Source organism: Bos javanicus, chromosome 21 (assembly GCF_032452875.1).
Source record: "Bos javanicus breed banteng chromosome 21, ARS-OSU_banteng_1.0, whole genome shotgun sequence".
In the NCBI taxonomy this organism is placed as follows: Eukaryota; Metazoa; Chordata; class Mammalia; order Artiodactyla; family Bovidae; genus Bos; species Bos javanicus.
In genome coordinates, this window is record NC_083888.1 from 25,556,365 (window position 1) to 25,583,506 (window position 27,142).

Consider the following 27,142-nt stretch of genomic DNA (forward strand, 5'->3'; position numbering starts at 1 on the left):
AGAGCCAGACATCCTGGAATGTGAAGTCAAGTGGGCCTTAGAAAGCAGTACTACGAACAAAGCTAGTGGAGGTGATGGAATTCCAGTTGAGCTATTTCAAATCCTGAAAGATGATGCTGTGAAAGTGCTGCACTCAATATGCCAGCAAATTTGGAAAACTCAGCAGTGGCCACAGGACTGGAAAAGGTCAGTTTTCATTCCAATCCCAAAGAAAGGCAATGCCAAAGAATGCTCAAACTACCACACAATTGCACTCATCTCACACGCTAGTAAAGTAATGCTCAAAATTCTCCAAGCCAGGCTTCAGCAATACGTGAACCACGAACTTCCTGATGTTCAAGCTGGCTTTAGAAAAGGCAGAGGAACCAGAGATCAAATTGCCAACATCTGCTGGATCATGGAAAAAGCAAGAGAGTTCCAGAAAAACATCTATTTCTGCTTTATTGACTATGCCAAAGCCTTTGACTGTGTGGATCACAATAAACTGTGGAAAATTCTGAAAGAGATGGGAATACCAGACCACCTGACCTGCCTCTTGAGAAATCCGTATGCAGGTCAGAAAGCAACAGTTAGAACTGGACATGGAACAACAGACTGGTTCCAAATAGGAAAAGGAGTACGTCAAGGCTGTATATTGTCAACCTGCTTATTTAACTTCTATATAGAGTACATCATGAGAAATGCTGGACTGGAAGAAACATAAGCTGGAATCAAGATTGCTGGGAGAGATATCAGTAACCTCAGATATGCAGATGACACCACCTTTATGGCAGAAAGTGAAGAGGAACTAAAAAGCCTCTTGATGAAAGTGAAAGTGGAGAGTGAAAAAGTTGGCTTAAAGCTCAACATTCAGAAAACGAAGATCATGGCATCCGGTCCCACCATTTCATGGGAAATAGATGGGGAAACAGTGGAAACAGTGTCAGACTTTATTTTTCTGGGCTCCAAAATCACAGCAGATGGTGACTGCAGCCATGAAATTAAAAGACGCTTACTCCTTGGAAGGAAAGTTATGACCAACCTAGATAGCATATTCAAAAGCAGAGAGATTACTTTGCCAACACAGGTTCGTCTAGTCAAGGCTATGGTTTTTCCTGTGGTCATGTATGAATGTGAGAATTGGACTGTGAAGAAAGCTGAGCGCCAAAGAATTGATGCTTTTGAACTGTGATGTTGGAGAAGACTCTTGAGAGTCCCTTGGACTGCAAGGAGATCCAACCAGTCCATTCTGAAGGAGATCAGCCCTGGGATTTCTTTGGAAGGAATGATGCTAAAGCTGAAACTCCAGTACTTTGGCCACCTCATGCGAAGAGTTGACTCATTGGAAAAGACTCTGATGCTGGGAGGGATTGGGGGCAGGAGGAGAAGGGGACGACAGAGGATGAGATGGCTGGATGGCATCACTGACTCGATGGACCTGAGTCTGAGTGGACTCTGGGAGTTGGTGATGGACAGGGAGGCCTGGCGCGCTGCGATTCACGGGGTCGCAAAGAGTCGGACATGACTGAGCGACTGAACTGACTGACTGAGTGCTTAACACTCCAAGTTTCCAATGCAGTTGTTGCTATTAAGTCGCTAAATTGTATCCAACTCTTCTTCCGCGGGCACAGATTGGATCCCTGGTCAGAGAGCTAAAAAGTGAAGGACAGGGAAGCCTGGCATGCTTCAGTCCATGGGATTGCAGAGACAGACTCGACAGCAACTGAACAACAACAGGGAGCTAGGATCCCACATGCTGCATGGCAGAACCGAAAAAAAGGAAAAGAATCACCATGAGAGGTAAACATGAATTAACTAAAATCCCCTGAAGGGCAATGGGGAAAGGAGGCTCTGGTTTCTTTACTGGATCCCTGGACAACTTCAGAGGAAGGGTAAAACAGCCCCAGGGTGGGTAGAGATTGTATTGTGGGAGGAGAGGAAGAAGGACAAAGTCTAGAACAAGGTACTGCTGCTGCTGCTGCTAAGTCGCTTCAGTCGTGTCTGACTCTGTGCGACCCCATAGGCGGCAGCCCACCAGGCTCCCCTGAACAAGGTACAGTGCTCCCATATTGCAATCTGATGTGCTGATGTAAAAATCAGAACACAGGGGCTAATAAATGACATCATTTTCCACTTTGTGAAAATTTTTTTGTATTTGTTTTTGGCTGCATCCGATCTTAGGGTTAGGTTGTAGCAGTGCACAGGCTCAGTAGCTGTAGATTGTGGGCTTAGTTTCCCTGTGGCATGTGGGATCTTAGTTCACCAACCAAAGATTGAACCCATGTCCCCCATATTGGAAGGCAGACCTTCCAATGGACCTTCTACTGGACCACAAGGGAGTCCCTATTTTGTGAAATTTCTTAAATGGAGAGTTTAACAGTGGCTCAACGTTGAGTCATTTACCTGACTATCCTTGTTCAGATTCTCCCAAGGCATCCTCCATATCTCGCTGCCATATTCATAAGCTTTAAAGGACACCTCTGAAGTGAGCTGAGAGGGCATCAGTGGAAAACCACACGTAACCATTCAGGGGCCCTGGGGTCTTCAGAAAACTTGAATCCCAGAGGCATGTGGGCAGCAGACCTCACCCACTATCAGTCTAGACTGTGGTGTAGTGGTTTAGTCGGTAAGTTATGTCTGACTCTTTGTGACCCCAAGGACTATAGCCTGCCAGGTTCCTCGGCCTATGGAATTTTCCAGGCAAGAATACTGGAGTGGATTGCCATTTCCTCCTCCAGGGAATCTCCCTGACCCAGGGATCGAACCCGGGCTTCCTGCATCTCCTTCTTGGCAGCGGATTCTTTACTGACTGAGCCGCCTGGGAAGGGGCTTCCCTGCTGGCTCAGATGGTAAAGAATCTGGCTGTAATTCGACCCCTGGGTCGGGAAGATCCCCTGGAGGAGGGCATGGCAACCCACTCCAGTATTTTTGCCTGGAGAATTCCCATGGACAGAGGAGTCTGGCGGGCTACAATCCATGGGGTTGCAGTCAGATACGACTGAGTAAGCACAGCACCTGGGAAGTCCATCAATCTAGACTACTGACACTGGGAATGATTTGGGGGTAGTGGACACACCCTTAAGAAAATCTGCCAAAGACGTCACCTTCCGGGTCATCCTTCTCTTAATTCAGCCCCTGTTCCCTTTATTGAGCTTTATCATTTTGTTTTTAGACTCCCAGACAGTACACATCACATATATGTACAGTTTATTCACTAAAATGGGGAGAAAATTCCCATAACTTCAGAATGTCAAGTTACATCATCAAAGTTCTCTGTGTAGAAGTAGAAGTAAGTGTTGACAGTACTTCTTGTATGAGTTTAAAAAATTGGACAAATTTCACAATGTGGAGTGTCCTTTTCAGTCAATAGTATTGCTTCAGGCGACATAATGTTTCACAGATCTTTCCTGTAACTTCCAGAAAAGTCAGCCAGCCAGATTTGGTTTCAAACTTCTTTACAAACCCATTTTCCTACAAGAGAACAAAGTTAACATTTTAAAAATCAGTGGAGACTAAATTTGTTGGAATGAAAAGCAAATAAACTTTCATTTAATTAATGTAGGTAGTCTTCTCTATATTTTCACTGGTTTTATTCTATTCAGCCTCATTACCATTCTCTATCTTCAATTCCAGACCACCCTAGAGCAGTACTGTCCAACAGAAATATAGTGCAAGCTATATACGTAATCTTTTTAGCCACAGGTTTTTGGTTTTTTTTTTGCTGGATCTTTCTTATTTCCCCAAGCAGGGATTGAATCTTCTCCCCTGGAATTGCAACCATAGAGTCCTAACAACTGGACCACCAGGAAATTCCCAGTAGCCACATATTTAAAAGTAAAAAGAGGCAAAATTAATTTTAAAAATATAATCAATTTATCTAAAAATATTATGATTTTGGGACTTCCCTGGTGGTTCAGTGACTAAGACTTTGTGCTTCCAATGTGGGGGGTGTGGGTTTGATCGCTGGTGGAAAACTAGGATCCCACATGCCTTGCTGTGCATGGCCAAAAATAAATAAATACATAGATAAGCAAACAAATAAATTGTGATTTCAATATGCAAGCACGATGGAAATAAGATATTTTACTTTATTGGTACTATGTCTTTACTATCCAATGTGTTTGAACTTACAGCATATCTCAATTCAGACCAGCCACACTGAAACTGTTCAACAGTCACCGGTGACAAGTGGCTACTGTATTGGATGGCATAGCGCTGGAGGGTAGAGAGTCTATCTTTCCCCCGCTGCCCCCCACCCTTCTTTTTCTTCTGAATGTTTGGGACTAAAATATGCATTTATTAAATAATTTTATTTATTGATTTGTTTTTGGCTGTGCTGTGTCTTTGTTGCTGCATGCAGGCTTTCTCTAGTTGTGGCAAATGAGGGGTAACTCTCTAGTTTCAGTGCTCAGGCTTCTCGTTGCAGTGGCTTCTCTTGCTGCAGAGCAAGAGCTGTAGGTGCTTAGACTTCAGTAGTTGTAATATGTGGGCTCAGTAGTCGTGGCTCTCCAGCTCTAGAGCACAGGCTCAATAGTTGTGGCACATGGGCTTAGTTGCTCCAAGGCATGTGGGATCTTCATGGATAAGGATCGAACCCATGTCTCCTGCATTGGCAGGCGGATTCTTTACCATTAAGCCACGGAAGCCCCTGAAATAAGCCTTTATTTGTAAACTCCTTTGTGCTGAGAGTCATGAGGATGCAACAGTAAAGTCAGATTACATTCATTCCTTTTTTAATCAGACTTTTTTTTTTTTTTAAGAAGCATGTAAACTGGACCCCCTGGAGTAGAAAATGGCAACTCAATCTGGTATTCTTGCCCAGAAAATTCCATGAATAGAGAAGTCCATGGGGTTGCAAAGAGTTGGACACAACTGAGCAACTGAGAATGCATGTACACATAAACTGGACACTGTATTTAATTAACTTTTGATTTATTATAGAGCACCCTCACTGAAAAGCACCGCTGAGCTTATCCAGCCTAATGTCCTCTCTTATTTTGACAAATGAGGAAACAGAGATCCAGAAAAAAATGTTATGTAAGTAAGGTTACCTGATTTCTTAGTACCTGGACCTGTACTGAAATGAAAGCACTGCTCTTTTCAATCCATAAATTTTCAAACCACTCCCAAGGAGATTAGAAAATTGTTTAAAACAATTTTTTTAGATGTTCATCTAGTAAAGTTCCATTTCTGGGGTTACAAACGTCTTCAAGTAGTTCGTAGTTCATAGTCTAGTGTGACTAACACGAAAGTGTAAACCAAACATATTTCTTTGAGAACTCAGTAATGCTACGGAACTGTCTTTTGGAGCATCACCGGCAGCGAAGACTAACACCATTCAGAAGAGTTTTCCATTGAAAAGATTGCATAAGAAAGCCAACTTCCGCCTCCGTGTGAAGTGTGACGTCATGCCTGGAGACGCTTGCTGTCACATGCTCACAGAGGGGACAGGCTGCTCCTGCTTTTCTTCCTCTTTCTCCTGCCTTTACACACTCGGGCATTTCCCACCCGTCCCAGGTGTGGGATCCACTTCAGTGTTCCTCTTCCTAGAATTTCTATAAACCCCGTACTGTGGGGGCAACTCTACAATGATTTTTATTATTACCACAATGATCACCATTATGATCAGGCAGTTAATGGTTAATATGTCACCCTCTTATATTTATTAAAGTTCTAAAGCAACAACAAAGGAAAAAAACTGACAATTCAGCTATATGAAGATTCTTTTTTTTTTAAGCTATAAGAAACTAAAATAAGAACAACAGACCAGGATACTATTTATTACACATTTGCCATGAAAGAGTTCATTCAAACATAAGAGGAAATCATCAAGCCCTCAATAATTTAAAAGGCAAAGGCTGTTGAGAAGATAAATATCAATCATGAGCAAGTATATGGGGAAAAAACTCCACATTATCAGCTCTTAAATTCACATTGTAATGGAATCTTACTGTTTTTTAGACTTATTAACTTGACCTTGTTAATAGAAGTCTATTAAACCCTCAAGATTATGTTTAATGGTTCCACCTAATGCTGATCAAGTTGTGAGCTTGTCCCATTGGTAGCAAAACTTTTGAAGGCAATGTGTATTCCAAAATGTATGAGTAGTGTGATTATAGATGAACCAATCATTCTATTATAGATGAACCAATCATTCTATTGTGAGAAGGTGATCATGAGGCAGCCTCCTTTTTTTTTTTTTTTTTTTTTTTTGAGGCAAGGAATAAGACTTTATTTGGAAACCCAGCTGACTGAGAAGATGGCAGACTTTAGTCTCAAAGTAACCATCCGTTGGGCCCTGGATACCAAGTTCTTTTCTAGTGTCAGAGAGAGAAGCAATGAGGAACTAAAGTCAAAAGGCAGAATGGAGAGGGAGGGGCAGTGAAAGGCAGTCTTCTTTTATGCTGTGGGGGTGGAAAACCATCTCCATGTTTAGTATTGAAGCATTATCTCTAAGAAGGAAAAACAGAAAACAACCCAAATGTCTAGCTGTTGGAAATTGCTTAAGTAAATTATGATGCATAAAAATGATGGGATAGTCTATAAACATTGGAAGTGTTAACATGGAATACGTAAGGCGAGTTATTGTAAAAATTCCTCTGACGGCTCTGATCACTCTGCTATGTGGGGAACAGAGCATCGCATGGCAAGCTTGGAAGCAGGGAAGCTGGGAGGAGCCTATTGACACAGTTAAGTGAGAGAAGACAGTTGCTCCAGTGTGCTGGGTGTGCAGAATCAGAATTTGCTGATGCGTCAAATGCAGGGTATGCACGGAAAGAGTCATAGAGGACTCCCAAGGGGAGAGAGCTGAGCTGGTCAAGTGGAAAGGATATTCCACAGATACTCCCTGAAGGAGCCCTCAGGGAGACCTGAACTACATTTAACCTTATTCTTCATTAAATGATTTTTAAATCTCAAGTTAAAATTCAAAAAGATATACAAGAAGAATCTGGCCCCCAAATCTATTTTATATATCAAAGGATATATAAAAAATTTTGAGCTTGTATTACCTCATTTTGGAAATGCCTTTGCCAGGCTGAACACTTGGTTAATCATCTAAACGCCTGTGTAGGTCCTTTGATTTGCCCTCAAATTCACCAGACCATTATTGAGAGCAAGATGATCATAAGAAAATAAAACCTACTTTGCATAACACTTATGACTCAGACTTCAACATGCTGGTTACATGGAAAGCACCAGTTCTGATTGTACATTCCTACTTTCAAAGGGGGCTTTCTTTTGGTATTAGAGTAGTTTTAAGAATTTGCATATTTAAACTTTTTGGAATTTTCCATGTAACCTTCACAGTTGTATTAAATCTGACAGTTTACAAAACACTCTTACAGAAAAGTTCTTTCAATTTTTAATGGTATATATTATTGTCTTTATTATACATTATGTGAGGTGAAGTGAAAATGTTAGTCCCTCAGTTGTGTCTGATTCTTTGTGAACCCATGACTGTAGACACCCAGGTTCCTCTGTCCATGGGATTCTCCAGGCAAACATACTGGAGTGGGCAGCCATTCCCTTCTCCAGGGGATCTTCCCCACCCTGGGATTGAACCCGTGTCCCCTGCATTGCAGGGGAATTCTTCACTGTTTGAGCCACCAGGGAAGCCCATATATTATGGAAAATATTATTTTATATTATATTAGGAATTTGGGTCTCAAGTGACTTCAGTAACTCACCCAAGATCACACTTCTAGTGAGTGGGAAAACCGGAATTTAGATCTCACTTTCAATGCCAGTTCATTCCATCACCCCATTAACAAATATTTGCTGGCTATGTTCTATACCACAGGCCCTGGGCCAAGCATGATGTATTCAGTGTGCATTAGGTAGAGGTGATTCCTCTCATGTGAAGCTGGAGGTAGAGTATCCTTTCCACTCGACCAGTACAGGGGCAGGAGAGTGTTTTACTGAAGTGGGCAAAAGCAGGAAAGCCACCTGGCTGCAAAGGAAAGGCAGTCCCAGGAGGTGAGATGAGTGTCTTCTCAGACACATTCTACTGGTTTTTAAGAACCAGGCTTTCCTCATGAATGCCAAAGACTGCTAAGAAAAAACTAATAATAATAGCACTGGCTCTCCTGTCAGATCTACGAGAGCCTTTTCATTTCTAGTATGTCACGCTGGCAGAGACAGGAGGAAGTAATGGTAAATGTGGAAGAGGAATAAAAAGTGACATGAGAAGCAGCAAAGAAAAGAAAGAAAGAAAGGAAGGGAGAAACAAGGGAGGGGGAAAGGAGGGAAGGAAGAAGGAAAGAAAAGCAGCTCAAGATGATAAAAATGAAAAAAGAATAAATCTCACTGGTTCCCCCCCACTCCCTTTAGGGCATCTGTTTTAGATGGTGGCTAATATCTAACTATATAGCTGGTGATATAATTTCTGGAGATTACACCTATCTATTCAGGGAAGTTGGGCTTCCCCAGGTGGTGCCGGTGGTAAAGAACCCACCTGCCAGTGCAGGAGACATGTGAGACTCGTGTTCGATCCCTGGGTGGGGAAGGTCCCCTGGAGGAGGAAATGGCAACCCACTCTAGTATTCTTACCTGGAGAATCCCATGCCCTACAGTCCATGGGGTGCAAAGAATCGGACACGACTGAGTGACTGAGCAGATATTCAGGAAACTTAGGTGATACTATGATGCTACTAATAATAATAGCCCTAAACTTGTATTGAGTTTACTACTTAAGAAGGCTTTCTTTCTTTCCTTGCTATTCTCTAGAACTCTGCATTCAGTTGGATATATCTTTCCCTTTCTCCTTTGCTGTCTGCTTCTCTTCTTTTCTCAGCTATTTGTAAGGCCTCCTTAGACAACCACTTTGCCTTCTTGCATTTCTTTTTCTTTGGGATAGTTTTGGTTACCACCTCCTGTACCACCCCCGAAAGATTAGTAGCCTTCTAGAATTTCTCAGAGACAATTCCATACCATCCACTAGTTATCAATTCCAGGAACTTACAACATTTACTGTGAATAAGTTAAAATTTTTCAGGAATATTTCTTAATTTTGTGTGTGTTACAAATACAGTACAAGCTCATATGTTGTTTTTGTTACTGTTGTTGAGTCACTAAGGAGACATGTGAGACTCGTGTTCGATCCCTGGGTGGGGAAGATCCCCTGGAGGAGGAAATGGCAACCCACTCTAGTATTCCTAGTACTCTAGTGTCTGACTCTTTGCAACCCCATGGACTGTAGCCAGATAGGCTCCTCTGTGCATGGAATTTTCCAGGCAAGAATACTAGAGTGGGTTGCCATTTCCTCCTTCAAGGGATCTTCCTGACCCAGAGATCAAACCTGCATCTCCTGCAATGGCAGGCAGAATCTTTACCATTGAGCCACTCATATGAAGTTTGCCAACTAGGATTTCTCTACACATAGACCTCTGTGCTAGAAACCTTCCTGCATTCATTTGAAATCTACATAGCGTAATAGCTGCAATTCCCACCCATCCTTCAGTATAGCTCCCCACAGCACCCAGAAGAAAACATGACCAAATATCTTGCATGCTTTGTCCAGCCCCAAGTCAGGCTGAGTTCCAAGAAAAAAAGGTGATAGAGAAAGGAGAGTGATTGAAGGAAGCCCTTTCATTATGCAGAAAGATCTCAAACAAAGTGCAAAAGACATCAAGTAAAAGATTAATACGTATGATTTCATCAACTTTTAAAACATTTATGAGCACCAAAGACATCTATAGTTTTAAAAAGCAATCAACATATTAGAAGATATCCACCATATACAAGGGGCTTCCCAGGTGGTATTAGTGGTAAAGAATCTGCCTGTCAATGCAGGAGATGTAAGAGACATTCAATCCCTGGGGAAGATTTCCCTGAAGAAGAAAATGACAACCCACTCCAGTATTCTTGCCTGGCAAATCCCATGGACGGAGGAAACTGGTGGGCTACAGTCCATACAGTAGCAAAGAGTCAGACACGACTGAAGTGACTTAGCATATATAAAGCATATATATAAAATAATTTGTGTTCAGAATATTCCAAGAATTCCCACAAATCAGTGAGAAAAAGACAAAAAATGGGAAAATGGACACAGGAGAGAAATAGGCAGTTCCCTGAATAAGAATTACAAATAGTCAATAAACATATGAAAAGATGCTCAATGTGAAAAGACACTAGTAATCAAGGAAACTGATTTTAAAAAGAATTAAAACAGCAAGACAGAAGACTTCCCTGGCAGTCCAGTGGTTAAGACTCTGCGCTTCTATTGCAGGGGGCATGGGACTAGGATTCCATATGCCACAGGGTGTGGACAACAACAAAAAGATAATTAGGTATGTATTTTTAAGCCAACAGAGTAGGGAAAATACGACAGACCACCATAACGTAATATTAGTCAGCCGGGATGAAAGGAAATGTGGTGTATTCCATCAAGCTGTGATAGGAGGGTAACTAGGTTAGAATCATTCAGGAGGACAAGCATCTACTAAGTTTGAAAATGTGTTGACACCATGACTTAGCCATTCTATATCCCAGTATTCACCCTAGAAAAGCACAGGGAAGACATGACTAAAGATATCCAATGAAGTATCGTTCATGAGAGCTCTGGAATAACTCAAATAACTATCCATCAGCTAGAAATGATCATTCAACAGCATTCACATACAACAGCATATATGTAGTACTCTTTTGTGTGTATGTGTGGCCATGTTAGGACTTCCCTGGTGGCTCAGACGATAAAGCGTCTGCCAACAATGTGGGAGACCCGGGTTCAATCCCTGGGTCGGGAAGATCTCCTGGAGAAGGACGGGATCTTAGTTCCCCAACCAGGGACTGGAACCCATCCCCCTGCAGGAATCTTAACCACTGGATCTCCGGGGAAGTCCTTGTGCTGAGCTCAGTCATGTCTGACTCTTTTGGACCCCATGGACTATAACCCGCCAGGCTTCTCTGTCCATGGCATTTTCCAGGCAAGAATAGTGGAGTGGGTTTGCCATGCTCCCCTCCAGGTGATCTTCCTGACCCACAGATCAAGCCCATGTCAAGAACTATTTACACAAACAATTTCTGAAAGGCTACCCATTCCAGTATTTTGGCCTGGAGAATTCCATGGACTGTATAGTCAATGGGGCCGCAAAGAGTTGGACACAACTGAGCAACTTTCACTTCAAATATTAGTATTAGTATTGTTAAATATTATTTAACAACTTATAATATTTTTACAAAGAAGTGCTATGTATATTTTCTATAGATATATCCAACAAGCATTTTTTTTTAATTAATAGGGATGCTTTAATAATTGATAACAGTGGACAGCTTTGAGAAGAGGGGAGGCCAGGGATTGTGGGTTGAAGAGAGGATCTATGGGAAATCAGTGCTGTAAGAAAAGTGAGCATTGAGTTTATTGGAATATCAAGAAAAGTATGTACATTCAGCCGGGACAGGCCCCTTATCAATGAGTTGTGTGGGGTTTCCCTGGTGGCTCAGACAGTAAAGAACCTGCCTGCAATGCAAAACACCTGGGTTCCATCCCTGGGTCAGGAAGAGCCCCCTGGAGGAGAGCATGACAACCTATTCCAGTATTCTTGCCTGGAGAATCCCATGGACAGGGGAGCCTGGCAAGCTGTATAGTCCATGGGGCTGCAAAGAGTTAGACACGACTAAGCGTGCATGATATGCTACAATTTGAGTTGTGATCTAGGACCCCTGCATGGTCTCAGTTTTTGAGGCATTGATAATAAAGTGAATTTTTATTTGGAAAATCTTGAATAGATTCTAGCTGGTGATATAGTACATTATGTTTTTTTAATCGCCAAGCTTTCATGGCCAGAATTTGGTATATTAGAAAACTGGGCGGGGCAGGGAGAGGGGGCAGGAAGCAACAAACTCGTAAAAATTTACACCTGTCTTTTGCAACATAATAAATACCTAAATATAACAGATTCTAATATCAACTCATTCTGTACTAATCCTACATTGTCATGACAACCCTGGCAAGAGCTCAGTCCTGTGGACTAGACTCTGAAGAAGCATTAGGGAGGTGCTTTATTAATCCCCCAAACTCACTTCTTCAATTTACACTGTAGGTATAAAAACTGAAACCTCAAGTGTTTCTCAGCTATAAAGTTTTAAGATTCACTGGAAATCGGCTAGAAATGTCTTTTTTTATTATTTTAATTTATTTGGCTGTGCTGGGTCTTAGTCGCACCATGTGGGATCTAGTTCCCTGACCAGGGATTCAAATCCAGGCCCCCTGAGTTAGAAGTGCAGAGTGTTAGCCACTAGACAACCAGGGAAATTCCTCTTTATTTTAAAATTAAAAAAAAAATTTAAAACAAATTACTCAAAGAAAATATAATCCTTTAGGTAAATTTCTTTTTTAAATTACCAAAGAGACTTGCTATTTCAATTCCTATTTTAAAGTAAAGAACAAAGAAAAATACTTCCATCACACATACCCAGCCTCCATTTTGCTTTATCCACTCTCCTGTATTTTCGGTGATGAACTCCGCCACAAAGTAAGAAATGTCCTTGCACATGTCCATGTCTGAGGCAATACACTTGCCCAGAAGTTTCTTGGTAAGAATACCTTCAAAGGCGAATATGGTTACAATCCTGCCCCAGTTAACAATGCCATCTTCAAATTCCTTTTCCATCACTTGGTTGAATATTGTTCTGGCAGTGTCTACGGACACCACATCAAACTTATCCAAGCACTGCTTCAGAGTCCTTTCCACTTCGTCCTGGACAGAGGAAGCCACATCTTGTAACACCCTGGATGTTTTGCTTGGCTTGGATCCAGGTTGCTGTATCTGCAACACATATTTCAGATAGTCCTCAGCCAGCCCGTGAACGTAGCCAAACTCAGTGTCAGTCATCTTCTCCTGGCTGGGGAGCAGAGTCTTGAGCCTGCTCACCTGCAAGTGACCGAGACAGTCTGAAGCTCAAGCTTGTGGAGCCTGGTGAAACATGACACATGATAGTATCTGGAGGCCGGTGGAATTTCTGTTTGCATCATCTAAAGCTATCCTTCCTCCTGGTCGCTTTCAGGCGTGGGCTGCAAGTGAAAGAGAAAGTATAAAATGTGAAAGAGGAAAATATCTCAAAGACAGGCCACTTCCTCACCCTGTAAGTGATTAATGTAGTTTCAAAGAAGTGGAGGAATCAGAACCCTCCTGCATTGCTGGTAGGATTGTAAAACAGTTTTCACGAACTTTTACTGTGAAATATTTGGCAGTTCCTCAAAAACTTAAATATAGAGACTTTTCTGGGGGCCAGTGTTTAATTTCCACTTCCAACACAGGGGGCACAGGTTTTATCCCTGGTGGAGGAACTAAGATTCTACATGCCGAGTAGTGTGGCCAAAAACAAAGAAAAAAAGTTAAATATAGAATTTCCATATGACCCAGAAATTCCAGTTATAAGTATATGCCCAAAAGAAATGAAAATAGGGACTCACACAACTCCTGACACACGAATGTCTACAGCAGCATCATTTACAATAGCCAAAAGGTGGAGACAAACCAAATGTTCATCCACAGACGAAGGGATAAATGAATTGTGGAACGTTCTTAAGCCACAGAAAGAAATGAAGTCCCCATACACTTTACCGCATGGACAAACCTCCAAAACAGGACACCCAGTGGAAGAAGCCAAAGGTAAGAGCTCTCCTACTGTATCATCCCATTATGTGAAAGAGCCAGAATAAGTAAATCCACAGAGAAAGAAAGCAAATGGTGATTGCTGGGGGCTGAGGGGAGAAGGGAGTAACTGCTGAGTAGGTACAGGTTTCTGTCTTGTGATGAAAATGGTTTGGAACTACATCGAGGTGGTGGCTGGCTGCGAAACATTGTGAAGATGCTAAACGTCACTGAATTGTACACTTTAAAATGGGTCATGTGGGGACTTCTCTGGTGGTCCAGTGGGTAAGACTCCGAGCTCCCAATGCAGAGGGCCCAGGTTTGATCCCTGGTTAGGGAACTAGATCTTACATGCCACAACTAAAACCCAGCACAGTGAAATAAATAAATATAAAAAATAAAGGGAAGAAAATAAAATGGATCATTTTTACATTATGTGAATTTAACCTCCAAAGGAAAAAAGTTCAATATAGCCCAGTGGCTAAGCTGAATTAATGAAAATTTGGAATACAGCTTAGCAAACGGCCAGTAAACAGGGCCTCTCAAGCACTGCTGAGGCAACACGGCGCTTGACACTTTGGTGCTCAGATAGGATGACATGGGAGGGAAGAAAAACATATCTGCTTCATTCCTCACATCCCATTTACCCTAGAACTTTGGTTTTTTAGGCAAATATTTGTTGCATAACAGATGAACACACATTTTTTAGAAGTACAATCAAGAATGAAAAATACGTTTCCCAAGAGCATTAAGCAATGGGTTAGGTGTTAAACACATACAATTCTAAAGACTGCAACACAAGACACTTCTAGACAAAACTAAAGGGGTTTAGGACTTCCCTGGTGGTCCAGTAGCTAAGACTCTGGGCTCCCAATGTAGGGGGCCTGGGTTGATGCCTCAGTGGGTAAGGAGTCCACCTGCCAATGCACAGGAGATGTGGGTTCGATCCCTGGGTTGGGAAGATGCCCTGGAGAGAAGGGAATGGCTACCCACTCCAGTATTCTTGCCTGGAAAATGCCATGAACAGAGGAGCCTGGTGGACTACAGTCCATGGGGTCGCAAAGAGTCGGACACGGCTGAGCGACAGAGCACACACACAGGGAACTAGATCCCACATGCCACAACTAAGACCCAGCACACCCAAATAAAGAAATAATTAAAACAAACAAACAAAAAGACAAAATCCTGCTATAAGCCAATACCTCTATTTCCTCTTATTTAAGTCAGCCAAATTGTCCAACGTGCAGATAGAATTTAGGCGCCAGAAGGAACACTAAACTTGGCGTCAGAGGACCCAAGCCTCATTCCCACCCAAATCTCTGTTCCCTTACTCAGTATGTGCCCAGGGTTTGTAAAATGCAGCCATGCGCAATGAACTCCCAGGGGTGAGGTATGCAACTGATGACCCGTGTAGCACCTGTGACCACAGCTGGCACAATGTGGGGGCTTCATCAGCCCTAATTCTCCATCAATCTTTACAGACTAATGAGAAATTCGGCTTCCCAATAAGAGCATAACTTCCTAAACGCTTAGGTTCAAGTGAATTGCAAATCTGTCATTCATTTAGCTTTGGCACCAGTTCTGGGAAACAGTTGGTGGAAACGGTGAAAGTGTTGGCTAAGAAGAGCCCTGGGGAACAGACTATATGGCAATGAAGGCAGTCAGGGCACTGTATCCCTGTCTGCTGGCAGCATCTTTCTGTCGACCGAGAAGCCAGGGTTGCTAATAGGCAGGAGTAGAGAGTGGGAAAAAGAGTAAACAGTGCAGGGTCCCTAGAGAGATGGGATTCACTATTTTTGTTGTTGTTGTTCTATCCACATTTGGAGTAACTTTAATTCTTCGCCTCAGTGTTTCTGAAGAGTGGCAAACAGGAAAAAAAAAAAAAAAATCCCACATACCTTGTATTTCTGAATTATCTCCAAAGGGTTAAGGAGGATGGGAGAGCTGCTGCTTAGGGTGCTGGCTGAGAGGGACTTGTGGTGGCCGTGAAAATGCACCCCTGGGGCTTCCTTGGTGGTCCAGTGGTTAAGGCTCAGCCTCCGAATGCAGAGGGTGCAGGTCAGATCCCTGGTCGGGGAACTAAGACCCTATATGCCACAGGGTGTGGCCAAAAGTTTAAAAATAAATTAATTACTAAAATTAAAAAATAAAAAGAAGAAAGAAAACAACAATGCACTGTAAACCTTGTGCCACAGTGGCGTAATTGCTGTAACTGACCAAGGGCCCCACGGCTGGTCCTTAATCTATCGCCCCCATGACTTTGCACAGAGGTTGTGCTGCCTGCAGGCTGTCCCTGTCAATGACTGGTCAAGGCACAAGTAGGAAGAGCCGTCCCTGTAGGTCAGCCTCCTTTGAAAGGTGGCTCGATGACTCCTCATCAGCTTTGTGAAGAATGGCTGAGACTTTGCTCCAATTGAGACTCTTCCTCCTGGGTCCTCCTTCCTCCTGGTTCTTCTTCAGCCCAGGCCAGCCCACACTGTGGTCTGACAGCTCCCTCCCGGTTCTCCCTCACAGGCATTCCCCCCACTAAATCTCTCGCACATCTAACCCTCTCTTGGCATTTTCCGCCTAGAGTTATAGAACAAAGGAGCACACAGACCTGTGGTCAAGTCACTTCTCTGGGATTTCCCCTGGGGAGGTTCTTCCTCCCCTCCTCCCACCACCTGGGACAATGCCTCTTGGCCCACAGGAGCAGGAAGCCAAGTACAGCCAGCTTTTTCTCCTCAAATCATCCTTGAGCACCATAAGAACCATGGCAATGATGGGAAAATTTATTATAACCTGCCACCCCCCACCCCTGCCCAATTACATTCCTGTGGTGATGAGCATTTCTGGAAAAATAGTATGAGCAGGTGGTTTAGGAGTTACTGTACAGGGGACTTCCCTGGTGGTCCAGTGGTTAAGATTTTGCCTTTCAATGAAGGGAGTGCAGGTTCGAACCCTGGTCTGGGAGTTAAGATTCCACAAGCCTCTTGGCCAAAAACCCAAGACATAAAATAGAAACAGTGTTATAACAAGTTCAATAAAGACTTAAAAAAAAAGTCTGACTTTAAAGAGTTGCAATTCAGTCTCATAAGGTCAGGGTCTACCTTTTTTGCCCTGTCTTGCCAGTGTTCAAGCCTGGACCTAGGGAAGCCAGGGACAGATCTCTGTTGAATAAATAAAACATGACCAATGTCACACCTGGAGCCAACTACATTTAGGGCTCTGGGTTCCTTATCTGGAATTGAAAAGAAATTGTTGTAAAAAGTCTTAAATATTGTAGTCTGCTTTAGTTTATTTTGCAGTATTTCCAAATAATCACTTTTCCAGGATAGGTAGAGGAAAGACAAAGTCTTTTCCAGAAAGAATTATTTGTATATAAAGTATGAAAAGACTGGAATGGGGTGTGTAGGTTTAAAAAACAATCACAACCTAAAAGTTGAGTTGTTTTATTCGGTGGGAATTATTAGGACTTCAGGCTAGGAAGTAGCATCTTAAGTAACCCTGAGAGAACTGCTCCAAGGAGGTGAGGTGGGAGCCAGTTTATAGAAGTTTTGCAACAAAGGGAAGGTCAAAAGATTGTTGTTTGTTAAAGGAAAACCAGACATCTCAAGATAGTGCTTTTCTTTGTATAGGAAGATGCAAGAGTCTGGGCTCACTGAAATCATTCCTTTGATATGCACCCCAGGTATCTGGGACCAGTGTCCTGTGTTCTCTCATCCTGAGTTTCCTCAGGGCTTACCGGAGGGCATGGCTGCTAGATAGCAGGTGTTCTTTCCTTCTTAAGCTCCTTCAGGCTCCCTGACTCTGGAAGGTGGCACCTGCTGATGACTGTGAAATTCTTATTTACTGATAGGGCAGGAAATGTCCCATTTCTCAGGTGTGTTGGGATGGAGGGCCATGTGGGACAGAGACAAGTAGCTGATCATGAAGCAGGTATAGATACAGAAGGACGTATCCTTTGTTAATGCCACTGTGACCTGGGTTTGCATTCACCAGGCTCCAGGGCTTCCCTGGTGTCCCAGACAGTGAAGTATCTGCCTGCAATGCAGGAGAAGTAGTTGCATCCCTGGCTCGGAAAGATCCCCTGGAGGAGGGAATGGCAACCACACCAGTATTCTTACCTGGAAAATCCCATGGACAGAGGAGCCTGGTGGGCTACAGTCCATAGGGTCACAAAGAGTCAGACACGACTGAGCAACTAAACACACACACACACACACACACACAGGAACTACACCTCCGTGTCTATCTGTGGTGTTTATATAAATTGCCACATCTGTATACATATGTTATCTATTGCTTTCTAGGGAGTTCCCCAAATTCAGTGGCTTCAAACAATAATCATGCATTTTGCTCATGAAATGAACCTTGGGCAGGGCTCAGATGGATGACTGGTCTCTCCTCCATGTTGTCTGGGGTTTAGCTGGAGTGTTTCAAACAGTGGCAGCTGGAACAGCTGGGGTTGGCTGGGCATCTCTCTTCACGTAGTCACAGAATTTTTCCGTGTGGTCTGTCCAGCATGGCAATCTCAGATTGGTCATACTTCTCATGTGGTGGCTAAAGGTGCCAAGAGCAAGCATTCCAGTGACCAACATAGGAGTTGAATAGCTTTTTATAACCCAGGTTAGAATTCACAGAGTATCAGAACTTCTCTGGTGGTCCAGTGGTTAAGAATCCTTGCTTTGGAGGGGATTAGCCGGAACCAGATTGAATGGCAGCCGACGTGGGCATTGGCCACCGGCTGCAGGAATTCAAGCCTGACGTCTGGGTTAGAGTCCCCAGAGGCCGGCTGGGGATCTAGAGTCCTTACTTCTCTTCCAGAAATGGAACCAGCTCTCCTACCAACTCAAGGGTCTAGATTTCCTCCCAGGACCAAGGGATCCTAGACTCTTAACTCAACACACTACACCAGCTTCACATAAGGTCCCTGGATCTGAGCTTTAAGCTCTGATCTAGGCCCTCAGTTTATCTTCTGGACCCAGGCATCTTCCAGGCTTCCAATTCCTGTTCAAGACTAAGAGGCCCAAGGACAAGTCGCAGCAAACCAAACTGGAGTCCAGACTCCACTGGGGAGGAGGCACCAGGAATCTTCTGACCCAGGCAACCAGTCTGCTTCTCTTGACAAGTCTGCCCTTGGTCCCGAGCCTGGAAGGCCCTTTGGGGCCAGGAGACACTGGATCTTCCCCTCCATTTCTTCCCAGGGTGGTGGACAGTGTCACAGACGACAGACTGACCAAGCCACTAGGGTCCTTCATGTCCCTGCCTGATTTCAGCCAGAGACACTTGAGCATCTAGGAGAGAAGAAGGCCAGGAGGAAGCTCTCCACGGGCCTGGGTTCACACCGCCCCTGCCAACCCCTCTGTGAGACCCCCACCTCATAGACAGCCAGGTCGGTGCAGGCATACGGGATGATGCCAAGCATGTTGGGGAGGTACCCACGGTAAAGGGCGCGGGTGCCCTCCTGCTCCAGGATCTGCCTGGCGCAGTCCGGCAGCCCCTTGTACTGGCCGGTCTGCCGCAGGGTCAGCCGCGTCTTCAGCACCTGGGGAGGATGAGGAGTGAGGCAGCTTATTTGAGCTAATCGCCTCAATGACTCTCCAGCACAGGAGGCAACTGCTCAAGAATGCACATAGCTGGGTTTCAAACCCAGCTGCTTTGGCCTGTAAGTGCTCTCAACCCAAAGGGTGAGGGAGGGACTTCCTCGGCAGTTCAGTGGTTAAGACTCCATGCTTCCACTGCAGGGGGCACAGGTTTGATTCCTGGTTGGGGAACTAAGGGGGCTTCCCAGGTGGCGCTAGTGGTAAAGAACCCGGCTGCCAACACAGGAGACATAAGAGATGCAGGTTCAATCCCTGGGTCAGGAAGATCTCCTGGAGAAGGAAATGGCAACCTGCTTCAATATTCTTGCCTGGAGAATCCCATGGACATAAGAACCAGGTGGACTACAATCCATGGGGTCGCATAGAGTCAGATACAACTGAAGCGACTTAACATGCACACACGGGGAACTAAGATCCTGCATGATGTAAGATACAGCCAAGAAAATAAATAAAACTAAAAAAAAAAAAAAAATGGATGAGAGAAGTGATGTGAGCTGGGTGGAGACTGCAGTGGCCCTAACCCAGCCAAACTCGCCCTACCTGGACCTCAGGTAGGCAGATCTGCCAGTTTTCCCAAAGAAGCCAGAAACTGAAGTTTTTATGAAATGCCCAACATCAAAATGTTGGCAACTCAACAGCTGTGCAAAAGACAGCACACCGTGTATGGTAGGCAAAATTCTCAGGTGGTCCCCATGATTTTTGTCCCCATTATACACTTGCTCTGTTTAATGGCCTCCTTTGCCCTTGAAAATGGTCTACACCTGTGAGCATGATGGACTGTGACTCTCTTGGATCAGGGTACACAAAGGACAAAGGCAGAGAGATTCTGCAGATATAATAAAGCCCCTAACCAGTTAACTTTATTTATTTTTTAGGTTTTTTTAATTGGCATGTAATTGCTTTACAATGTTGCCTTAGTTTCTGCTGTACAGTGAAGTGAATCAGCTTTACATGTACATATATTCCCTCCCTCTTGGATCTCCCTCCCACCTGCCCCCCATCCCATCCATCTCTATCATCACAGAGGTGAGCTTCTTGTGTCAGTTGACTTAAGTTAATCAAGAGAAATCATCCTGAGTGGGTCTGACTCAATCAGGTGAGCCCTTTAAAAGAGTCTGAAGAAGAGATCGAAGGATCAGAAACACTCCTGGATTGGTTTTTTATATCTTGGCCATACTTCTCAGCTCACAGGATCTTAGTTCCCCAACCAGAGACTGAACTCAGGCCCATGGCAGTGAAAAAAGTGTGGAATCCTAACCATTACACCGTCAGGGAGTTCCCTAGGGTTGGTCTCAAACAAACTGTTATGGAGAGGACCGCAGGGCAGGGAACAGTGGGTGGCCTCCAGGAGTTGAGGACTCTGTCTACAGCCGTAAGAAGCTGAATGCTGGTAACAACCAGGGAGTTTGGCAGAGGACACCCAAGCCTCAGATGGGTCCATTGGTAGCCCCACCGACTGACACCTTGATTTCCACCTGATCAAATCCTGAACTGAGGACCCGACTAGTCAGTGCCCAGACATGACCCACGGAAACAATGAGATAATAAATCTGTATCATTAAAAAAAAAAAAAAAAATCCTTGCTTCCACTGCAAGAGGCACAGGTTCAAATCCCTGGTCAGAAAACTAAGATCCTACATGCTGTACAGCCAAAAAAAAAAAAAAAACCCGAAAAGAACTCACACAGTATCATTTCTATACTAGTCTAGTTGTACAAGTTATTACATGACTGCTCAAATTCAAGGAAAGGAAACATAGATATTTTTATTGATAAGAAGAGTGTCAAGAATTGGTAGCCATGTTTTAAAATTGCCACAGCATGCAACTCACATGCAAGGTCACTTATAGGCACAATCACGTACAATTTAACCAATGTCACTCTCCTACACGACTTAGTGACTGAACAACAACAATACCCTCCTGCCATCCTTTGGACTGGGAAAGCAGGGAGGCAGTTCAAATCTTTGAGTGATCCAGGAGGTCCTTCAAAGTCACCTTGCTCACCTCTATAACCATCAAGTTACTAGAGGTCTGAGAATCCTCTGAAAAGTAGACCCTCCGAAGACAGAGGTGTTCTAAGTGGCCTGAAGCACAACTGCCTGAACATTTCATTTCATCTCCCTCCTGACCTCAGAGATCTTATTAGGTCATGAGCCTACCTCCTGCTATGACCCAGGAGGAGAGAGCAATGACTGACAGTGGTGGAGTTTTGATGGGGAATCTGAGGGGAGAACCCTGAAGCCACCCTGGCTGACGAGTGGCCAGAGGAACCCAAACTCCGGGACGGGGGGCCCATGTGCGTGACTTCAGGGAGGGGCTGCTGAGGTCACACTCTCTTTTCTCCAAATGCAGACGTTGGGAGGAAACTTGCTGCGCTTTCAGCTGCTTCAAAGGAGGTGGCCCGGGGAAACTCCCAGCCTGGCTCACTCTTCAGGTCCTCTGAGCTTATCATGACAACTTCCTTTTTCCACGCCTCTTCCTTTTTTCACACCAAGCAGAGAACAATGGTCTTCAGTGGGAATGCTGTCGTAACACAAAAGGGAGGGGGGAATAGAAGTCACTTGCGTGCCCCCCACCCCTGCATCATCTCCCTGGGTCTGGTGGGGCCAAGCCTTGATCATCAGAAAGCACAATGGAAGCTTGTCCACACTCTGTGTCAGGAAAAACGAGTTGCTCAGTATGACAGGGCTCCCAGCGGAAGCTTGGTTCCTAGCCGGGAGATCAATATCCAGGAAATGCTATGAGCAAAATAAGCAGGTGGGACTTCCCCCAGTTCCCCTGTTGAATTTGGAGACAAGGCTGAAAGTGGGCCCTGAAGAGAACAACCATTGTGAACCAAGGAAGCTGAGAGGCAGAGAGGGAAGACAGCAGGTGTCATAAATGCGGCTTGTGGGGGTGGGTTTTTGACTAACATTGTAGAGGCTACAAAGGAGATAGAGGTGAAAAGAGGAGAGGGAAAAGCCAAAGAGAGGTTGATTTTTTTTTTTTTTGGTCTATTTTGGTGGGCTGCCATCTATGGGGTCGCACAGAGTCAGACACGACTGAAGCGACTTAGCAGCAGCAGCAGCAGCAGCATGGCATGTGGGATCTTAGTTCCTCCACACTGAATATTCATTGGAAGGACTGATGCTGAAGCTGAAGCCCCTATACTTTGGCCACTTGATGCAAAGAGTCGACTCATTGAAAAAAGACCCTGATGCTGGGTAAGATTGAGGGTGGGAGGAGAAGGGAACAACAGAGGATGAGATGGTTGGATGGCATCATCAACTCAATGGAGGTGAGTTTGAGCAAACTCTGGGATAGTTGAAGGAAAGGGGAGCTTGATGTGCTGCATTCAATGGGGTCACAAAGAATTGGACAGGACTCAGCAACTGAACAACAACCAGGGATCAAACAGTCCACATGTCCTGTGCAGTGAAAGTGCAGAATCTTAACTACTGGACCACCAGGAAAGTCCCAGCAGAGGTTAAAATTATAGATGGTCACACATAAGGTAGAATGTCTGAGTGCAACATGTCCTGATGTGTTGATTTGTGATACATCCCTTGTGCACACCTGTGTGCACAGGTGCGGGCCCAGACCCATTTTCCCTTACCCTCTCTGAATCTCACTGGAACACCCATTGCTCATTCTGCTCACCAAATGAAGGGCTTCGTGTTGACTATGAAGAGGAGCCCAAATCCTGGAAGGGTCTTGGTGCTCTGATTTGACCTCCTCTCACCCCAATTCTGCCCCCTGACCTGACTCTGTGATGTGTTCTCTTGTCTCTAGGAACTTGTTCTTCCAGCTGTCTCCAATGGCAGTGGCTTTTTTCTTTCATGCACGTGTCTTCAAACCTCCTCCATCTTCCACATCCAGTGAAAATAAGCCTTTCCCACTCACCTGAGCCAGGAGAAATCTCAGCATGTGTTCCCATGGGACCCTGTGCCCGTGCACATCTCCTGGTACATCTTATACTGAAGCCGTGCTGCTGGCTGGTGCCCTTGGCTGGTGGCTCCCCAAGGAAGAGAGCTATTTATCTTTGACATGCAAGACACACATGGACTGGATTCTACTATCATCATTGCCAGTAACACCAAATATTCGACCAATTGCCCGCTTCACAATCAGAGTGATCCTGGGGCTGAAGCTTTGTTACTATGTCTGTGAAGTTTTACTTGGCAAACTGAAAGTAAAATTATCTTTTCTTTCCTCAAATGTCACCTTGGGAGAAGTATAAGAGAAAAGCCTATTTGAATAAGACCTTCAAGTGATGTAGGCAGAAGGACTTGGACTTTCTTTTTTTAGAAAAATCAGTTGATCAGTTGTGCCAACTCTGCGACAACATGGACTCTAGCCCACCAGGCTCCTCTGTCCATGAGATTCTCCAGGCAAGAATACTGGAATGATTGCCATTCCCTTCTCCAGGGGATCTTCCTGATCCAGAGATAGAACCCAGGTCTCCTGCATGGCAGGCAGAATCTTTACCATCTGAGCCACGAGGGGCTGAAGCTGTATTACTATGTCTGTGAAGTTTTACTTGGCAAAGCAAAAGTAAAATTATCTTTTCTTTCCCCAAATGTCATTTCAGGGGAAGTACAAGACAGAAGCCTATTTGAATAGGGCCTTCAAGTGATCTGGGTAGAGGGCCTCGGACTTTCCACTCCCTAAATGGAATGGCCATAAGACACAAAGCAAATGCAGGAAGTGTGCTTGGTGAGAGCAAGTGAAACTGGGCCCCTTAAGGGCAAGTCTCTGTTGGAAAGGCCAGAACTCAGATTACCCCAAAGAGCAAAGGACAAACAGCCCATAGCCACTCACTAGGCTAATTGCTCAACAAATTTTACAAAGCGCCCACCATGCACTGGCCCTGCCCTGGAGCTGGGGATGGGTATGCAAGGAGTTTGTTTCATTAACACAGGTGTAAAGGGATCTCACATAAAACCACTGAAAAATTCAAATGCAGAATAAGTGCCTTGAGACTCTGAGACGTGAAGTTCAGCCTGAAGGAGAAAGTAAGGACTTCCCAGAGAAGGCTTGGATGTGGCCATACTTCCTGCTTTGGGAAGGAAGTTGGTAAAAATGAATGAAGTCCATGTGCAGAAAGGAGGGGGGCTGACAGATGGTGAGAGGGTCCCCGTGGCCTTCCAATCCTCTGTTCCAGTTGTTCCGTCCCTGTTCAGGTATCTGAGACATCTCAGGGTGCTTCCTATAAATTCTTTAAAAAAAAAAATTATTGTTGGCTGCTCTGGGTCTTTGTTGCTACATGCAGGCTTTCCCTAGTAGCAGCGAGAGGGGGCTGCTCTCTAGTTGGGTGGGGTATGTGGGCTTCTCAATGCGGTGGCTTCTCTTGTTGCGGAGCACAGGCTTTAGAACATGCAGCCTTAGTGGTTGAGGTACATGGGCTCAGTAATTGTGGCTCACAGGCTTAGCCCCAAGGCATGTGGGATGTTCCTGGACCAGGGATTAACCTGGTGTCCTCTGTGTTGCAAGGTGGATTCTTTACCATTGGACCACCAGGGAAGCCCAATAAATTCTTTTTCTTGTCAAAGTTAGAGTTGTTTCATGGAAGGGCTTCAAACAAATGTATTTCCCCAACACAGTGCCAGCAGAAGAGTAGGCTTTGCCTCTGTTAAGAAGTTTCCTGAAAAAATGGTCCAGATTAAAGTGTCCTAAGAAACACAGTTCATCATCGAGGGAGGTGAACAGTGGCTGCCATGAGCTAGATGCATTTGTGAGTGTTAGGTCCAGTGTTTCTCCCTTTCCAGTGTGGAACGGTGGTCTCATGACCTCCATTATTATTATTATTTTTTTGGTTGCACCGGGTCTTGATTGCTGCATGCGGGATCGTCTATCCTTATTGCAGCAGCATGCGGTCAGTCTTTAGTTGTGGCATGCGGGATCTGGATTGCCCTGACCAGGGATGGAATCCAGGCCCCCTGCATTGGGAGCACAGGGCCTTAGCCCCTCCCCTGCCTTTAAGGATACCTCCCAGTGGGCAGTGAGGGAGAAGACTCACTCCAGAAAAAGGCTGTGTTCCTTCATACCCAAAGGTTTCTGGGATGTTCTTTTGCTCCGCTGCACCAGGAAGCAGGAAGATGCTCTCTTGCTTGAGGGGGAACCCCCTGCACCCTGGCCTTAGTCAGAAGTCACTGTGGCATCAGCCATGAGCAGATCTCTCAAAGGAGAACAGATTCCCTCCCCTGACAAAGCCACTGACTCTGTGGGTTTTCTTCTTCAAGGAAAGGCTATAATTAGTCCTTGGAGGCCCAAGGCTCTTAGAGTTCAGAGAGCAGGGATTCAGCAGTAAAGCCCCACCCCCACCTTCCAGCAGGGACACAGCCCAGATGAGAGAATGGCCCTGGGGCCGGATAAGATGTTCTCAGATCTGGGTGCTAGTCCTGGCTCTGCCACTCACTTAAACCCCTTTACCTTCCAGAAGCTTCTATGGCTTAGTGGACACAGGGGAGGAAGGGGAGGGCAGGATGAATTGGGAGATTAGCACTGACATATATACACACTGTGTGCTCAGTCATGTCCGACTCTTTATAACCCCATTAACTGTGACCCCGTGAACCCCTCTGACCATGGGATTCTCTAGGCAAGAATACTGGAGTGGGTAGCCATTCCCTTCTGCAAGGGATCTTCTTGACTCAGGAGTCAAACCCAAGTCTCCTGAGTCTCCTGCATTGGCAGGTGGATTCTTTACCACTAGTGCCACCTGGGAAGCCCCTAGAATGATAACACCTACCGTTATAGATGTTGTGGGGATCAAACTCTGTAACCACATTCCATAACCAGCAGCTCCATGTCAGTGTGAGCTGCTTCTTTGTGCTCTCAGGACTCTGGGATTTGAGTGCTCCTAACATTTTCCCTCCTTCACAGTAGATTTTGCTGCAGGGCTCAGTGACCTTTCATTGCCTGGAACCAGAAGAATCCATGCACTGGGAGTGCCCAGGCCTGGTTTCTTGGCCCATTTTCCTTATTGGGCCTCAGTTTTTGCACCTGAAACCTAAGAAGGCTTCCCTGGTGGCTCAGTGGTAAAGAACCACCTGCTAAGGCAGGAGACATGGATTCGATCCCTGGGTCAGGAAGATCCCCTGGAGAAGGAATGGCAACCTACTCCAGTATTCTTGCCTGGAGAATCCCCATGGACAGAGGAGGCTAGTGGGCTATAGTCCATGGGGTCGCAAAGAGTAGGACACAACTGAACAACTAAACAACAACGTAAGAATGTTGGACCAGAACGTTTTCAGATTTCCTTCTACCTCCACAAATTCTTCAATCCTTATCTTAAATCCTTATAAGGCCTTATTAGCCTCCTAAAATAAGTCAAGTAGTGGCTACTCTAACAAAAAGGTGGGGGCAGGGAGAAGTCGGGAGAGAGATGAAACAAGCTAGGCAAAAGGCTGGAAATATGTGAAGCTGGTTAAGGAGCACTTGGGAGTTCTCTATTCTCTTTACCTTATGTATGTTATTAACACCATTTTTCTATGCTAGGGTTTCTCGTGTGGCTCAGTGAAGAATCTGCCTACCAGTGCAGGAGACATGGGTTCAGTCCCTGATCCAGGCAGATCCCCCATGCCTTGGAGGAACTAAACCCATGCACCACAAATATTGAGCCTGTCCTCTAGAGTCTGGGAGCTGAAACTACTGAGCTCATGTGCTGCAACTACGGAAGCCTGTGCGCCTAGTGCCCGTGCTCTGCAACAAGAAAAGTCACCAAGACAAGAAGCCTGTGTATCACCACCAGAGAGTGGCCCCTCTCACTCAAACCAGACAAAGCTCGCATGCAGCAATGAAGACCCAGCACAAAAATAAATACAAAGTTTTAAAAATTCTATGCTAAAAAATGTTTTTTTGTCTGTTTTTTTTTTTTTAATAAAAGTTCCATTGAATTTGAGTGTCTCTATGACCTTTATTTTCTGGCACCCTCGAGAAGTAACCACCCTAATAACAGGTACCTTCCAAAGGAAAGCCCCTCTCTCTGTCACCCTTGGCATC

At 44.8% G+C, this 27,142-nt stretch overlaps 1 protein-coding gene and 1 long non-coding RNA gene across 6 annotated transcripts; one reads left to right on the forward strand and one right to left on the reverse strand.

Annotated features, from left to right (window-relative positions):
* The first annotated feature begins 1,522 nt into the window (after positions 1-1,522).
* On the forward strand, positions 1,523-27,142 carry LOC133234252 (uncharacterized). Of its 5 annotated transcripts, none has more exons than XR_009732081.1 (5): positions 1,523-1,779; positions 4,921-13,592; positions 22,189-22,362; positions 22,931-23,692; positions 26,639-27,142. It is a non-coding gene; the product is annotated as an uncharacterized LOC133234252 (long non-coding RNA). The 5 variants fall into 5 exon arrangements; XR_009732082.1 differs by lacking the exon at positions 26,639-27,142 and having other exon boundaries at positions 4,921-10,268; positions 13,476-13,592; positions 22,931-25,508; XR_009732079.1 differs by lacking the exon at positions 26,639-27,142 and having other exon boundaries at positions 4,113-13,592; positions 22,931-25,508.
* Positions 3,170-12,812, reverse strand: BCL2A1 (BCL2 related protein A1). Its single transcript, XM_061394562.1, has 2 exons — positions 12,393-12,812; positions 3,170-3,450 (listed from the first exon to the last, which is right to left on the reverse strand). Exons 1-2 carry the CDS (start codon positions 12,810-12,812, stop codon positions 3,343-3,345), a joined length of 528 nt encoding a protein of 175 aa, XP_061250546.1. The 3' UTR covers positions 3,170-3,342.